At 32.5% G+C, this 17,358-nt stretch overlaps 1 protein-coding gene across 2 annotated transcripts in view; it reads left to right on the top strand.

Moving 5' to 3' along the window:
- Positions 1-16,589, top strand: part of LOC107196620 (cAMP-specific 3',5'-cyclic phosphodiesterase 4D-like) — a 359,569-nt gene extending 342,980 nt beyond the window's left edge. Inside the window, exon 3 of one of the 2 annotated variants that reach the window (XR_003043655.1) lies at positions 16,036-16,254. Coding sequence is in view for 1 of the 2 variants with exons in the window: in XM_015599426.1 (XP_015454912.1) it covers positions 16,036-16,269 (234 nt within the window). In the remaining variant the exon portion in view is untranslated. Of the gene's footprint in view, positions 1-16,035 lie in introns of both variants that reach the window. The other variant, XM_015599426.1, reaches the window with a different exon arrangement.
- The last annotated feature ends 769 nt before the right edge of the window (positions 16,590-17,358 follow it).

The raw sequence follows: 17,358 nt of genomic DNA, 5'->3' as shown, positions 1-17,358 counted from the left end.
TAGACCCATTGCAAAAACTCAATTTCCTTTAAAGATTTTGATTATAAATGTATATTAGGCATTGGTAGAAAGGTACTTTAAATGTTATTTATTTTTATATAATATCTATTTTATAGATTTTCTGAGAATTCTTAGTAGTATATCAATCAGCACACCAGTATTTCTCCCTCATAGTGAAATTCATACTGGTCATATCTTCACGTACCGTTGTCACAGCAACAACTCTGTTAGTGGCTTTAAGCGTTGGTAGCTGAATGATCTATAACATCTAAATATGTAGATTGAATTTTTAATGTCTATTAAAACTTATTTTTTTACCCATTGCTTTTGGACTGTGGTTCTGAGGAGACACTGTTAATTAGAGTGACTACTTTTTTAAAAGTGCTATAATTTATGTTTTTGATGATTAAGTCATCAGTTAGAAAATGAGATGTCTACACTCTGTTCTGATACTGCTTTATGTCCTAAACCAGGAGTCAGCAAACTTTTTCTATAACAAGCTTAATAGCAAATACTTTTAGCTTTATGGGCCATTCTCTGTGAAAAATACCTAACTCTGCCATGTGGTGCAAAGCCTCTTCTATACATAGCTTTGTGTCATACAGAGAAGAATTTTTGCTCTTGTTGATGTAACTGAGAGGGTATTAGTAGGTTTTAACTTGAATTTATTTTAGAAAATATTTATAATTGGTTGCTTTACTACTATTTATTATGAAGTTTTGAGAAATTAATATCTATAAGATTAAATAAAATAAAAATGATTTAGAACTAAAATTAATCTCAAAATTGCACATTAGCTAGCTGCACTCTGTTGAGGAAAGTATTTAGTCTATATATCATACTATTTAAAAAGAGTATGACATTTTATCACATCTTTATAAATACTTCATGCCAAATAAGAAAATTATACAGCTTTCACAAAATGGCAACTTTATATCCTGTCATATCTACCTTTGAGTAAATAAAGTTTAGAAATGAAAAAAAAATCATACAGATGCATATGTGAGGTTAGGACTTTAATGGCTACCCAATTATTTGATATATCCAGTTCATATCATTTATTAGTATTTAATCATGACTGACAGAGATCTGTCAGCTTTGGATCTGTTGATTTTAAGTTGTTCGTGGATATCTATATTTATGTAGGAAAAAATAGAATTTATCTAATGTTGAACACATTCAAAAGTATGAATGTAAGGCTTTGAACTTGACACCACCCTCAATGCACCAGGCTCTGTCTTTGACCCTCAAAATTAGGACCCAGGACTGTTAACAACTTCTCCATATTTCTTTCGTAATTACTTATTGCAACTGAAGCATAAAAAACAGTTGTTCATTTCACATATAATTTTGAAAGAAGACATTAAGCAAGTACAGTGTTGGAATCATCTGCAACCTTTCCAACAATGTCTAGAAGAAATCCCTTAACTTATTCATGCCATATATTAAAACTGAATACATGAAAATAAAGTGGACTTTTTCCTAAGGATAATATGTTCAGATAAGGAGGGTAAAATAAACATGGGAAAGAAGTGAAGTCAAACTAGAAGAAGAACCCTACTCCCTCAAAAAAAAAAACCTACCTAATATGAATGAAATGGCATAGAAAGAACTTTTAGATGTGATAACTAAACCTCTCTTATTAATGCTATGGAGACAAGCACAAAATGCACAATGAACCAAGTAATCCACGCAAATAGGCTTTTCCAAGACAAAGCATGTGACCAAACAAGGCAAGAGGAAGTATGTAAACACATTCTTCCACAGTGTGCTGTGTTAAGCTTTCATAGTGTATTTACACTGACTGCTGTTATTTAATGAGAAAGTAATGTGCTGGAAAAAGTCCTGTCTGACCGAAAAAATACCCATGGCATACTGATATTAATTCCTAATTTATAAATTGTGAATATAGCAGAATACATTGTGCTTATCATGTGCCAGGCCTTGTGTAAACTCTCTATATGCTTTGTCTCATTGAATCTTCACAATAACTGTATAATGTGTGTACTATTATCAAGCCCATTTCACAAATGAAGAGATATATAGAAGTTAAATAACTTGCTGAAGAGTTTGAGGAAATATGAAACAGTACATTAGAGATGAGACTGAATAAATTACATTTTCAGGAGAAGGAGAAAAGTAATCCCTCCCACCTGTTATATCATTTGGGAGTAGGACAATAATCTTATTTCTTTTAGGTTTTTCTGCAGTTTTTAGTTTCTCAGAGGATTTCCATGGATTCCTCCCCGAAATTATCCCCATTTTCTATCTGCTAGACTTTCTGTCTACCTTCTCACTTTTATTTTTCTCCTGAGTACTTGACACTAACAGTCTATATTACTCCACTTATTTATATTGTTTATTTGCTCTTCCCCCACAGCAAAGAAATACTATAAAGGGAGAAATTTTTGTCTGTTTCTATGGTATTTCCAGTGCCTAACATAAGTAATCAATAAATAATTTTTGAAATGGTAAATGGATCAATAGATTTATCTTAGATAAAGTTCTAAACTGGATTGATAAAAGATTACTTGTGAGCCTTTAGAAAAGAAAGTGGTGATCATACGGAGTTTGTATTAAATCACTAATAGTAAAGCATATCAGATTAATTTCCTTTTCCTGTAGGACAAGTATACCATGCTATGCCCACTGTCTACCTGGATTTTAACATCGATAAAACCTTCCCTATAAATTTGTGATTAAGATGTAGAAAGGCACCATTAGACAAAGTCATAATCGAATGGCTGTATTCATAAATCAATGACTATTTAGAAAGAGTCCTCTTGTAACTGACTAGAAGGTTTGGTCTTTAGGTTTCTCCAGTTTACCATTTAGTCATTAATTGTTAGTGGCATTAATGATATAAAGAGCTAATCCACAGATGAGGTAAAAATGTAAGAAACAGCTAATGCGGTCATTAACAAAATCAGTATACAAAAAGTACTTGACAAACTGGAAGTAAGAGATAAATATAATACAACAAAATCTAAAAAGTGAAAATACAGAATTCTAAAATACAAGGAGATAAGTACTAATTAATGTCATTTGAGGAGCAATGGGGCAGTGGTGAGATCTAGTTTAAGGGCAACTAGAGAGTTAGTTAGGTTGTTAAAAATAAACATGAATTGATAATATGATGTGAATCTCCTGCTTCACAAAATATTAATTCAGTCTTGAATTTCATAACTGGAACTGAGTATAACCTTAAAAAGGCAATGATGTGGCTTTATATTCATGATGGTTCTTCCACACATAGAACTGGGATGCCAATCCTGGGCAATTCAATTGAAGGAAGACATTGAAAAACGAGAGTATATTAAAAACTTGCAATCATTATGAAGGGAGAAGTCAAAACTATGTAATGTGAAGAATATCTAAAGCTGTGGCTCTAAACTTGTCATTTTCAAATATGTTTTATATGGCCCACATGGGGTTTTTAGAAATTTAAATTAATATCAGATGTTTCAAAATAAATAGATGTCTCATTAAAATATAGATTTCTGGGTTTTGCTCTTACATTCTTAGATGGAAACTAACCATGAAGAAGTAGTGATTCTGTCTTTGTATTCTTCTCAGTTCGCTTCATTCATTTGCTTTACATTCGTGGTCCCTGTAGTAATTTAGTGCTTAACACCTGAAAGAAAAGGCATGGGGGATGTATGGCCTGTAAAACAAGGTTGGAGGTGGGAGTTACAAATATATCTGAGGACTTTCCTATAGAAGAACAATTAGACCTAATCAGTGTGACCCCAGAATGCTAAATACTTGTCGTAATTATAGAGAAGAAACTTTCCATTAAATATGTTGAATAGCTTTCTCACAGTGACTTGAGACTTGCTGTGTTTTATTCATCTTTGCTTCATCAGAATCAAGAAGAGTTTCTAATACATATTGACAGTCGGTGATTACTTATTGAATAAACGAAATAAAACAGGTTGTAAGTGGTGAATTCCATCCCAGCAGCTGCTAAAATGTAAGCTCTCTGAGGACAGAGATCTTCGTACATTTTGTTTATAGCTAATTTAGTGTGGCCACATGGTAGATACACATTGAATATTTGCGGATTTCACAATTGGAGATGTTCAAGAGTAGAATCTTGGTCTATTTGTCAGTGCTATAGGAAAAATCAATTAGTTGTATGTGTGGAATGTAAAGGAATAAGGGGAATATTGAACTTGATGGCATTTAAAGTCACTTCCAGTCTTGAGAATCTATCAGGCAAGTGATGTGGAAATGAGATTATGTATTTAATATCAAATATTGATCACAGTGACAGTAAAGTAAAATGTGTATGTATAGAAACAAAACTGAGAGGTAAAGTATTTGGCCAATTATATATTTATGGTATGGACAAGAAAATGATTTGCTCGATTTTTACTCGAAACAAACAATCACTTACAATTTTTCTGATATGTGACTACGTCATATCCATATTGATGTCTGGGTTTTTCTGCTTTTCAGCTGTTTTATGTCAGCTTAGAAATGGTTAATTACTTCTGTGTGATAAAAATACATTTTTATCCCCTGATGTTTGTAATCTAACTTATAAAATCCATATTGCCTTGAGATTTGAAGTGATTTGTTATTCTATCCTCAGGGAAACCAATGATAGCAAATCAAACCATTGGGAACTGATTTCACTTTTCATTGTTTGGAGTGGTTACTGAAGGTGATGTTCTGAAAAGTAATCTTATAATTAACCTAGAAAATAATGTTTGGAGGCCAAAAGTGGCAAAGGAACAAAATTAAGTAGCTAGTTTTTAAATGCTTGTTGTAAAAATTCTATGCACCTTTTGTAGTGAAGCACTAGCGATTTTCATATTCTCAAAATCAAGAAAAAGGAGAAATTGCTTTGTAACCTTGAAGGAGAGAAAAGTCTAAATCCCTGATTTTGTATGCCAGAGACGAATGTATTTAGAATGCGGTCCTGGAAGGGTGGGGGCGATGTATGCTAACTGTGAAAAGCAATAGCTTATTAAATTCTAAGAAACTTTCAGTTTATTTGAAGGAGATATGATAATAGATTATTGCTAAATGTTATTTTTAATGGATAACATCTTTCTCTGCGTATTTAGCATCAGGATGAAGAAAGAAAAGCAGCACCTAATTGTCAGAGGTTAGTGGGTACTTAATGGTAGGATTAGACCTATGAATCATTGCTTTTGTGGCACAGATAATGAATGGTTGAAAAATTCCTGTCACAGAGTGGTACAGCATCACCTTAGAATTCTCCATCATCATCATCATAATCATCGTTATCACCATTATCATCACCATCATGTGTTAAATGGACACAGCTACTATCTCTGAAGAATATTTAGTAATTTATGAATTTGTTTTAATCTGTTTTCGCAGCTTCCTCTTAGGGCAACATGAACATATAGTTTTAGACCTATTTTAGACTCAGCTTTAGGTAAAATGGCGATATAAGCATTATTTTATTTCAGTGATTCTCTGCTTGCTGGGACCCCCACCTCTGCACAGCACATTATTTCTCCTTTCTCAATTTAAAGGAAAAAAATTCTTATGAGTTTTTATATTTAAAAAATGTATAATGGAAATTTTCAAATATGAGTAAAGGTAGAGATACATCCTAAGTGCCCATCACTCAGCTTCAATAATTCTTGATACACAGCCAGTGCTCGTTTTATCAGTATCCCCACCCACATTGCCCTTTAGTAGGATTATTTTGAAATAAAACCCAACATATAATAGTATTTTAGTATGTCTAAAAATAGTCTTTAAAAGCATTACCTCGATAACATTAAAATACCTGTACATTTTTCTAGTAGTTTCCTAATATCAAATTTTTTTTACTTTAAAAATTATGATTTTTTTATTTGAAATGAGTTCCAAACAAAGTTAATAGATTGAAATTATTATGTATCTTAATTCTCTTTTAGACTATAAATTGCTCTCTATTCTCTCTCTATCTGTAATTTTTTGTTGAAATAACATGGTCATATATCATAGCATTCAGGAAATGGTTGGATTTTGATGACTGCATCCCTATGATGTTGTTCAACATAGTCACCTGTCTCTTGAATTTTCCATAATTATTAGTTATGTCTAAAGGATCAATGAATGCCTTACATTTTTCATTGTTTTAGAGAATAAACATGTTTTGAAATGTTTTTTTCTCAAATTTTTATTTGCTAAAGACATGAAATAGTAACTATAATTATTTTCACTGCTTTTGTTGTTTTATCACATCTAATTCTCTGTTCCTAGTCTTAACGTTTTTTTCCTTCCCCTTAGATTTCTTAAATTTTCATCCTTCCTGTGCATCCTATTCCCACTTCCTGATCTCTGAATTGATTTCTTCCTATTCACCTCCACAGTTCTTTCCAGGATTGTGGATGGAGGGAGTTGAGGAGTAAAGTAATGACAGGATACAAAGGGTTGTATGAGGATGGTGAATCAGGGAAGTGATCACATCTTTTGTGGCAGAATGCAGCAATATTCACTCGTTAGTTTTTTGGTTTCAAAAATTATGCATTATGTATAATTGGTTTGAATGCAGATGACTTAGATACCCTAAAAGAACAACCTAAAGATAATTGTTATGCTATATTTTCTTCCAGTTCGTTAGCAATTTGTGTGTTTGTGTAGTATAAATTTTGAGAAACATGATGTGTGTGTGTGTGTGTGTGTGTGTGTGTGTGTGTGTGTGTGTATCTCCATCCACCTATCCTACTGGCTTTTACTTGTTCCATTTGGCAGAATGTTGTGGAAATTTCTCAATAAATTGTTGTTAGCAGATACTTAGTACTTATTATATAATTCTAAAAGTCATTTCTTTATAGCTAGAGAATTTTTGTTTCAAAGTTTTCACCCTTAATCATGTTACAAATAATACCGTATTCAAAACTTGGAGCTGCACTGATGACAACCTTTTTAGGTTAATTTCCTGAGAAGTGGTATTCCTAGGTTAAAGGGCATGAATGATTTTTAAGGCTCTTTATGTACACCAGCAAGCATGGCTAGAAATTCTGGCAGCCACTTAAACCTTTTCTGGGGATGAATCTTTTCTGAACTTAGGCATGTAATTTCTCAGTTAGTGAGGTTTGTCAGCTTCCTTTTCAGGAGCTTATAATTTCTTGCTTTCTTTCTTGTCTGTCTACAGTGCTGCAGGTACTCTAGCCCTTCTGAGCTCTCTCTTGTTCTCAGTGATCCCTAAACTTCCAAAGTATTCTGGTTCCCCATCAGTGCTTAAGTCAGATGAGACAGAAACCAGTCTCTTGAGCTATGCCCCCTCAAAAAAAGAGATGGGACATTGGATGTACATTCCACTCTTCTATTTTCTTCCCAAGAGAAATGTCATGAGTCGGACTTTTTTTCCCATTTGCACCAAGCTGTGCTGTCTTGGGAGAGGGCTATCACAGATGAAATGAAATGGCTTTACTTATTCATTTCAATGTGATTCTTCTTGGCTCTGAGCTTGATTGAACTACTGCAAATTAACTGGTTTCTGGAGTTCTCATGCTTTTTTGACTGTTCATTGTTGTTAAGTTGGTGTGTCTGTGAGGGAATGAGGTCTGAAGTTTCCTATTCCATCATCTTTCTGACATTACTCTATGGCTTGCTTTTAAAATATATTTAGTATTTTTTTAATATTTAAGATTTTTTATTCCATCTCAAATGATATACCTAACCACTTTCCCCGACACTTATTTTTCTTTCTCTTATTAGTTGATAGTATTTTCTTTAATATGTATTAATACATATTAAATCCTTATATAAGAAATATTTAAGGGAATATGTATTGTTCCACTGATATTTCTGTTGATCATTTGCAAGTACCAACCTGTTTTGGGTGTTGTAGTTTCATAGTAGAATTTTATACAAAATAGGGCACACACATCCTCTTATTATTTTTTATTCTAAAATTTTTCATTTTATTCTCACCTCTTTGTTTTTCTTTCAGTTGAAGTCCTTGCTAATAAATATTCTCCCTTTTCATCTGTACTCCTTCATCTTTGTTAGTTTATTTTAGTATTATAGACTTAGTTTATTATTATAAATAAACCTTCTCTTAAATGATGGTTTTAGTTTTTGCTTTCATGTATATAAATACATTTTTGATTGATAGTGGTATTTAAATAAAACTTGAAAATAAAGACAATAAATCTTTGTGTTTCCTCTAATGTGATTTGGCACCCGATTATTCAAGTGAGAGGTTTTTCAAAACACTAAGTGAATAAACCAGCTAAGTTTTAATCCACTCTTCTAGGAAGACATGTTCATTAGGGGCAAAAAAAAAAAAAAAATGTCATCTCCTTTTTTGCAGTGATGATTCTATTACTGTATATCATTGTGAAATAAATAATTGGTGGAAGTCATGTTTTTCCTTAAATTTTTTTTCCTTCCTCTGCTAACAAAATAGAATCTACTTCATTTTTCAAGGTCACCCAGGAAAGGCACAATGCTATTTATGAAAGATTAATAGAACCCTAGAGTTTCGGGTAGACTTTCTTCATGATGAGAATATATAGTAGAACATTGCTGAATAATAATTTTTTTTCTATTTCTTTTATACATTTTTTAGAAGTTTTGATGAGTAAATTATAGGAAATGGCTTTAGAAAGACTTCAGTGATTTCTGTCTCTTTTAATCATTTTGAAATCAGAGCCTATATTTGAATTATGTTCTGTCGATTTTGAGAGCTAGCTGCTTGCTACCTTTGTGTTAACCTAGGGTGGAAATTGTCATTTCATTTGGAATTCATTTTTGCAAGAGTGCTTTTTCTATATCTGTACACAAATATCCATTTGAACATGGATTGTCTTAATTCAGCATAGTGCTCTTTTTAATATAAAAAAAGCTTAGGTATTTAACTTTATTTCCTTGACTTATGACTTTCCTATAAGATTATTTGGGCAACCTTAGCATTGGATTTTAATTTTTTTTAAAAAAAAACATATAATAAGTAATGAGATAAGGAGAAAAACATTTGGCATAGGGCTTAGACAATCTTAAGGCAGATTTTAAATTACTGCTTTAGTGTAATTGTGAACAATTTTATGGAGACATAACAGAATAATATATAGACGTCTACTATTGGTATATAGTACTTTTAGATTATGAGTATGATTTCAATCCATTGTGATGCTAACCTATTAAATTATATCCTAGGCCTTAAAGAGTTTGTTCAGTTTTCAAAAATTGTCTTATTTATACTATAAATTCAGGCACAGGGAATCGTTACCTTTTCAGAGGATAATTTTGCAGCAAACTAATTAGACAGGAAAAAGGAATGTAACATTGGAAGTGATAAAAACCTATCTTCAGTTTAATTTGCGCTCTTCTTGAAAACCTATACAACTATTTAACATGCTAACTTCTATAATTCTCTATGTAGCATAGGTATTCTGGAAGGATTGAGTGCCTGAATTCTTTCATTTTTATCAAGAAAAGTTAGGTGAAAAGTATTTTAAAGAAGTTTTAACCATGAGGATTGACCAAAACAATTTGAATGGCTGAAGTCTTGGAATTTTAAAATAAATTCCTTGTTATATGGTATAACTTCTACCTAACATATTAATAGTTATAAACCAACATTAATAGTAATACTAATATCTAATAGTATTTCCCCATTTCCCTATTTCTTATAGTTGAGAAAAAGATGTCAAATGTGTCTGTTTTCTTCATTTGTTTATTCAGCAAGGTTTATTCAGCATGTTTTGTCCCAGGTACTGGCCGACTGCTGGACATACAAAAGTTGTTATGGCACACTGTCATGCTTCCAAATGTGTTCAAGCTAACAAAGAGAATACAAACACACACACATACACACACACACACACACACACACACACTCCATACATATACAAATCATTTCAGTACAATTGGCAGGCTGAAAGCTACCTTGAGGTCATAACTAAAAAGGTATAAGTTATTTGTATTCATTGTCTTGAATAATATTTTTAATGAGTGTTTACTAGAGGAGGTCATCAAGAGAATATGACCACTAGTTGACCCTGAAGCTAAGTCAGAGGCTCCTCACCCCCTCCCTTGTCCTTGGAATGTTTGTTCTGCCCACCATTCCCACAGTGGGAACCATTTGTAAAATGCAGCCTTGAGAGAGCAATGTGTTGTTGAGATCATCTGGACGGTATACGTGACTGAACCCAGTTAAAAACTCTATATAAACTTTTAAGATTCTGGTGGGAAGGTGCAAAGATCTACTCACTTTGTGGTTGCCCAAGACAAGCCTTGTATGTAAGTTTCCTTGCTTATTAAACATGTCACCTACCAATCTAGAGTAACCGGCCTCTTTCTTTGGTGTTTTCTTGCCCTCCCTGTATGGGGGCCAGTTTCAGATTTCACCCTGAAAGCTCCAGAGCTTTGATCTAACATTGTGTAGGATGAGAAGTGAAATGGTTGAAGCATAGCATCTTGGAGAATGCCTAGGTTTAAGAGACAGTTGATAGAGGATTCAGCAGTGAGTCTAAACAGAACTGATTGAGAAGTAGACAGGAAACAAAAAGAAATGCCTGATTTATGAGGTAATCATACATTTTAGTTTGCCTGAGACAGTCCAAGCATTCCTTTTCCATCAATGTCACTTCTGGCTAGCACCCACCCCCTTTCACTCACAAAAATGTTCATCCTACTTATGCACTCCTAAAGGGCCCTAGTCCTTTGTTATAGCTCTTATTACACTGGTGATTATCTTTCTCCCCACATGGACTGTAAGTATTTAGAGGAAAAGAAGTGCCTAATTCATTTAAATTTAAGAATAGGGATGCGATTATATATATAATATAGCACTAGCTATAACAAGGAAACCTCAAATTTTAGTGGCTTACCACGACAGAAAATTACTTGTGAGTTCTGCAGCCCAAATTGTTATGTTCTTGATTGGCACGTATCTATTCTCTAAACAGTTATTTAGGAACCATAACTTCTATTTTTTTCTCCACCATCTTCAATATATGGCAAGAGGTTACAAAGGGGGAGAGAAATGAGAGTTTGTACTCACAGTTTTTACGGGCCAGGTATGAAAGTGGCACACTTCCTCAACTCATAATCCATTGCATATATGTAACACCACTGATTTGTATACATATACCTGAAAATGAGTCTGGACATGCTGTCTAGCTATGTGCCTAGAAAGAAATATTCTCTCATGCAATGCCAAAATATAAGTTTTAAGACAACTTCTCTATAAAAAATTTTATTTTTAGATACATATGTGAAGCAAATATCAAAAACTATGAAATTATCAGCAACCACAGTGATTTATTTAGAACCGGTTATGTGTATGTCCTTGCGCTAAAGGCCTTGTTAAGTGGTTTGCTAACTACTTTGGGAGAATAGAAAAAGAGAACAAAAATTAATTAAATAGTTTCATAGAAATGGAAGAAAATAAATAATAATAATAGCATATATAATGCTCATTTATAGTAACTGTCAATTACTATGAAATTACTTTACGTATATCTTTTAGAGAGGTATTTGTCTTAACAGTGAAAAGAATTATATTAAATTTATTTATCCATCAACTATTACAAATAAGTTTGTTAATTAAGACAGAGAATTTCATTTGATTGCATATTAACAGGTTTGCATTAAATTCATTTGAATATGTTTTCTTTTTTCATATTGCTTTCTTGAAACTGCATAGAGTTATTTCTCATTTCCATCAATAGCAAGGTGAATGTTGTTTCATTTTATTATTGTGACTTTTAATTTACTTTTAAATTTAAAGTAGCACATTTTAATAGAGAATATAGAAACTAGTAATAAAAATATGAAAATCACCACCAACACCATTACTCAGAGAGTCATGTTAGAAAATTAGGATACATCCTTCCAGAATTTTTCTATGAATAAATGTGTTAGTTTTTTCGTTTTGTTTTATTTTGGTGTTGTCTTACAACAATGAGATCACTTTGTAGTCTGTTTTTCCTACTGAGCATTATGTTATGAACATAATCACATTATCTTCTGCATTATTTTAACAGCCTCATAGTATTTCATAATATGATGTATCAAAATTCATTAAGCCAATTTCTCAGTACAATAATTAGATTATATCCAGTTATTTGTTATTGTAAATAAGCTTCAGTGAGCATCTTTGTGGTTGGATCTTAGCCAAAAGATCTTATTGGACTTTGTCTAAAATGTCAAAACCATTAGTTTACGAATTTTAGTATGCATGAGAATCATCCTTGGGAGTTAGTTATTCAGACTCCCAGGCCCTAATAATAAAGATTCTGATTAGGCAGATCTAGATAGGCCCTGAGCATTTGATTTTTAGGAACACTTTCTGTGAGTCTCATGCAGGGCTTTTGAGCATCACATTTTGAGAAATAATGGCTTAGAGATATTATAAATACTATCTTTTTCTTCACCCTCTTCCGAAATATCATTTTTCCAGCAATTACATAAAATACATATTGCCTTGGTGGTCAGTTTTACATTTCTTTCTAAAATAAGACTATTTAACCTCCTGCTTTCTACTGACAAAGTTGTTGTATTTATTTTTTAAATATAACTGGTACATACTGATCTGGATTTTTTTTTAAAAAAGCCACTTGTTATACTGTTTTTGAATGGAAATATTAGGATATAGACATCTACTGCTTCATCATTTTTATTATCAAGATAAAAATACCACATTTTATTTTTAATAGACATTGATCTCTCAAAAGAAGTTACCTCTTGAGGTGTTTTATCTAGAAGAGAATGTCATACACATTAAGTCCTTCATTAGATAAAGCATTTCTGCAGCTGCAAGGTAATTGCCAGAGTGGGCAGCTAAGTACTTATAGAAAGATGTTAACTTTGGTCAGCTACGTTCAATGTTTAGCTCTGCTAGACTCATCCTTTCTTCTTCTGTTCCATGTTTATTCTGAAGAAGAATATCTATACACTTAAGTCATTAACTTCTCTCAAGAAATATATGATGAAAATTATGAGCTGTTAGTGTGGTTTCAGTTTGCAGTTCTGTCCTTAGATGAACACACAGAACTTCACAAACACACAAAGGCTCATTTTCTCAATCTAAAAGGTAAGAATGTTACAGATACACATTTTCTTTTTATTTTCCATATTTGCCAGCTTACTAAGCATTAATTTTGTTATGGACTAGTATAAAATCAGAACATTTTAGACCTGAAAGTGGTCTTAAGCTTCATTGAGTACAACCGCTGATTTTATGTCTAAGGAAATTAGAGCCCAGGAAGATGAAATGACTTCCTAACGCCACATAAGTAATTAGTGGCAGAGTCAGGCCTAGAATCTCTACCTCCTGATTCAATTAACAAGAATTATAATTAATTTCCAATGATTATGTAGCCTTGTCTGATCCCATTTATGCTATTTTTTTTTTAATGAAAATGTGAGGCTTATTAAGTTATGGTTGATCATTGTGTGTTCTATTCTTTTCTAGTAATACCTGCCTTGACAGGGACAATACTTGTTAAAGGTAGTACAGCAGAGTGGTTGTTAGCTTCAGCTTTAAGTAAAATAAATTGGGTTTGGATCTCAACTTCTTGGATGATTAACCATCTTAGTTTGCTTGGGACTAGATTATTTCTCTGGACATGGGACTTTCAGTGCTAAGATCAGAAAGTCCCAGGCAAACTGGAATGGCTGGTCACCTTATTAACTATGTGACAATGTGACAAGGGCATGCTGTTTTATAGGTCTCTGTTTCTTTATGTGTAAAATGGGAAAAAGAATAGAACCTAACTCAGAGGATTTCAGTAAAATTTAAAAGAGATGGTGTATGTAAAACACAGCACCATTTAATAAGGATTCAGTATATTTAGCTGTTTTAATTAATTTTCCCCAGTTTTATTGAGATATAATTGACATATAATAGTGTATGTTTAAAGTATATCAGCATAATAATTTGACTTATAAATATCATGAAATAATTACCACCATAAGCTTGGTTAACATCTATCATCTCATATAGATACCCTTGACCCCCCAAAAAGGATTTTTTTTCCTCGTGATGAGAACTCGTAGGATTTGTTTTCTTAACAACTCTCATATATATCATATAGAATGTTAACTATAGTCATAATGTTGTATATTACATCCTTGGTGCTTATTTACCTTATAATTTGAAATTTGTACCTTTTGACCACCTTTATCCTATTCTTCCACCCCTCACCCCCATTCTTGCTTCTGGTAACAACAAATCTGACTTTTTTTTTTTGTAGGTTTGTTTTATTTCTCTTTTCTTTCTTCTTCTTCTTTTTTTAGATTCCACATATAAGTAAGAGTATACAGAATTTGTTTTTTTCTGTCTCATTTATTTCACTTAGCATAATGCTCTCAAAGTTTCATCCATGTTGTCACAAATGACAAGATTTTCTCCTATTGTAAGCCATCATCATCATCATCATCATCATTATTATTATTATTATTATAATGTTATTTTATGAAGTAAGTAGATTTCTCAAAACAAAGTCTCAGAATCTAAGTACTCATATTTAGAATTTGAAATAATCTTTGTTTTTACCTTTGATCTCTTTTTTTACCTGTGGGTGCCCTCCTTTTCTCCTATGTATCTAAAAATTAGCAATAAAACCTAAGGCTGTATACAGCCCACCATTATATATCCTTTTACATTTTTCAAGATATAAATAAAAAAAGGACAAATTTTCTATTTGTAAAGCAATATAGATCAATGAAATATCAAAGACAGCCTAGTACACTGAAAAGATAAAGGGAATTAGCCTGGATTATAATACTAATAGCTAGTATTTTGTTAAGTGCAAACTCTGTGCCAAATATTGGTACTTCAAATACTTTCCGTCTCTGCTCCAGACAATGAACTTGAGAAATAAATATTATTATACTCAATGTTCAAATGTAGAACTAACTTCAGTGATCCTAAGTTACTTGTCCCCAAATAATAGTATAATAAGTGCAACAAAGATTCCAAACTAGATATGAACTCTTCAAAGTTAATGTACTTTTAATTTATAACCAATGACTTAATTTCAGGAAAAGGACTTTGCCTCCTTGGGCTAGTTTCTTCACCTGTAAAACTCAGAAGAAAAGGAAATAACCATTTGTGATTGCTTATCACACTGTAGGTAATGAGCTATGCACATTACATGTATGATATCATTTCATTCTTGCGGGTAAAGGCTATTCCAATTTTTATAATAAAGAACCAGAAAAACTATGCAGATTAAGGAACACTGTAGGAACACAACCAGCAAAGTGTCAATGAAAGGATTCTCAACCCCAGCATGTTATCTGATAACATGATGGTATCATTTTTAGTATATAGATATGATAAATATGTCTAGAGTAGATTTTCTAACCACTTGGAAATAATTATTGCTAATGTAACAGTATATTTTTTTCAAGTAGAATCAAAATATTAGAATGTCTATTCTATTGTAGACTCGATTTGCCTTTGCATGTGGGTAATATTGATCAAATCTACATAATTTAGCTGTGATTTAAATATTCTACTAGGTACTCAGAAGTCCTTTTAATGACCTTTTTTCAAATTCCCCTCAAAATGTCTTATATAAACCTTTGAAAAGAATATTCAAGTAACATGAGACATATGAAAATATGTGTTAACAAATACAGTCCCAAGTATGAAGAAAAAAAACTCATTGTCTTCCTCTCTCTTCGTAGGCATGTATGTATGGATATGTCATATGTCAAGATAATTAGCAATGAATTTTCTGCAATTCATTTCATAGAATGTAGAAAGATATTTTGATTTACCCTTGATTTTACATAATTCATGCACAAAGCTCATAAATATTGATTATTAAAGATGACGGATTGAAGATTATTAAATATAACAACTGAGCCATTCTAAATTTACTGGTGAACAAATTTGCTAGTGTTTAAGATAAATTGAGACTTCAGCTGTTCTATTCTTTTCACCAAATATTGTTCTGTTCATGTCATCACTTTTTAGTTAGCATTTTCCATGTACATGTTTCCCATAATTTTTTTCCTCCAAAAGGATGAAGCCATCACGTAATGATAAATAGCAGAACTTTTGTCACTTACAGATACTTTCTTGAACTTTCACCGTAGGCCTCTGAGGAAACACTGCATTCCAGTAATGAAGAGGAAGACCCTGTCCGAGCCATGGGACCCTATCTGGTGCGGAGGCTTTCGTGCCGCAATGTTCAGCTTCCCCCTCTGGCCTTCCGACAGTTGGAACAAGCTGACTTGAAAAGTGAATCAGAGAACATTCAAAGACCGACCAGCCTCCCCCTGAAGATTTTGCCACTGATCGCTATCACTTCTGCAGACTCTAGTGGGTGAGTGCCCTTGGGCGACATTTCTCCATTTTACATTTTGGATGGCGATTACTTTCTGTGGTGTTTTGAGATTTTGTGGCTCATTGCTTGGGTTGAGTGGGAGGAAAATGGGGTTTCTAGAGCCAAAAGAAAGAAGAGTGACTTTTCTCAGGTAACATCACTATCTCTGGAGGAGGAGACATTTTAGTCAAAATGTTTACAAGAAGTTGAAAGGTATTAGTGAATGATAATAAACATCTGGGCAAGGGGACTTGGACTTGTCAAATTAATATTGGTCATATGTGATTTAATAGAAAATCTTAACAAATGAGAACTAATGGACAAATTACTGTGTAGACATACATATCTGGACACAATAGGCAATGTTCATTGATGCAAAATAAATTTGAATCAAAGAGATTGTATTGTAATTAGAATCAAAGGAAACATGCAATTATATTTATGAACCTAGTAATTTGGCCTCTGACACTGAGGTATTGCTTACCAGAATACTGTTTCAGTTCCCAGCATGAGGTGATTTTATTTAGTATTGGTATATATAGAAGAATCACACATAGTCATGTCTTTGTAATGTAGCCATTGTATTTCCTATTCGACAGAGAGTTTTCTTTCTGTCTGGTTTACCAGTGGAGCTTTACTCTTTAATTTCAATATCACAGGGTAATAAATTGTGAAAGAAAGTAAAGATAGTAGGCACATCCATTTTTGTCTTGACCAGCTGCATTTTTAAGAAGCTGAGATAGAAAAGAGGAGTAAGTCAGTGGTCCATACTTGGACAGACTTTTGAGTATTTCCTATGACGATAAGGACAAAGTAATTTATTATGTTATAAATTTATTTCCTGCCAAGTCTAAGGCATGTCCAAAGAAGGTACCTTTTAGATTTTTGTAGCAGTTGTTAGAAAAATTGTGATCAGAAGAAATATAGCCAGTAACTGTCCTCTATGATATTGAATTTAGCTGTTTGAATTGTTATAGACCAGTTCAAAGGATCCACATCATTAAAAGGTATGATGAAATTACAACTAAGTAAATAAAAAGATAACAAAATTTTTATTTTGAAGCAATGGTAAAAGGAAATGTGTGGGTTTTTT

The sequence above is a fragment of the Pteropus alecto genome, unplaced genomic scaffold (assembly GCF_000325575.1).
Source record: "Pteropus alecto unplaced genomic scaffold, ASM32557v1 scaffold70, whole genome shotgun sequence".
NCBI classification, from domain to species: domain Eukaryota; kingdom Metazoa; phylum Chordata; class Mammalia; order Chiroptera; family Pteropodidae; genus Pteropus; species Pteropus alecto.
The sequence above is the reverse complement of the archived record's forward strand: the minus strand, read 5'-3'. Positions and strand labels throughout refer to the sequence as shown.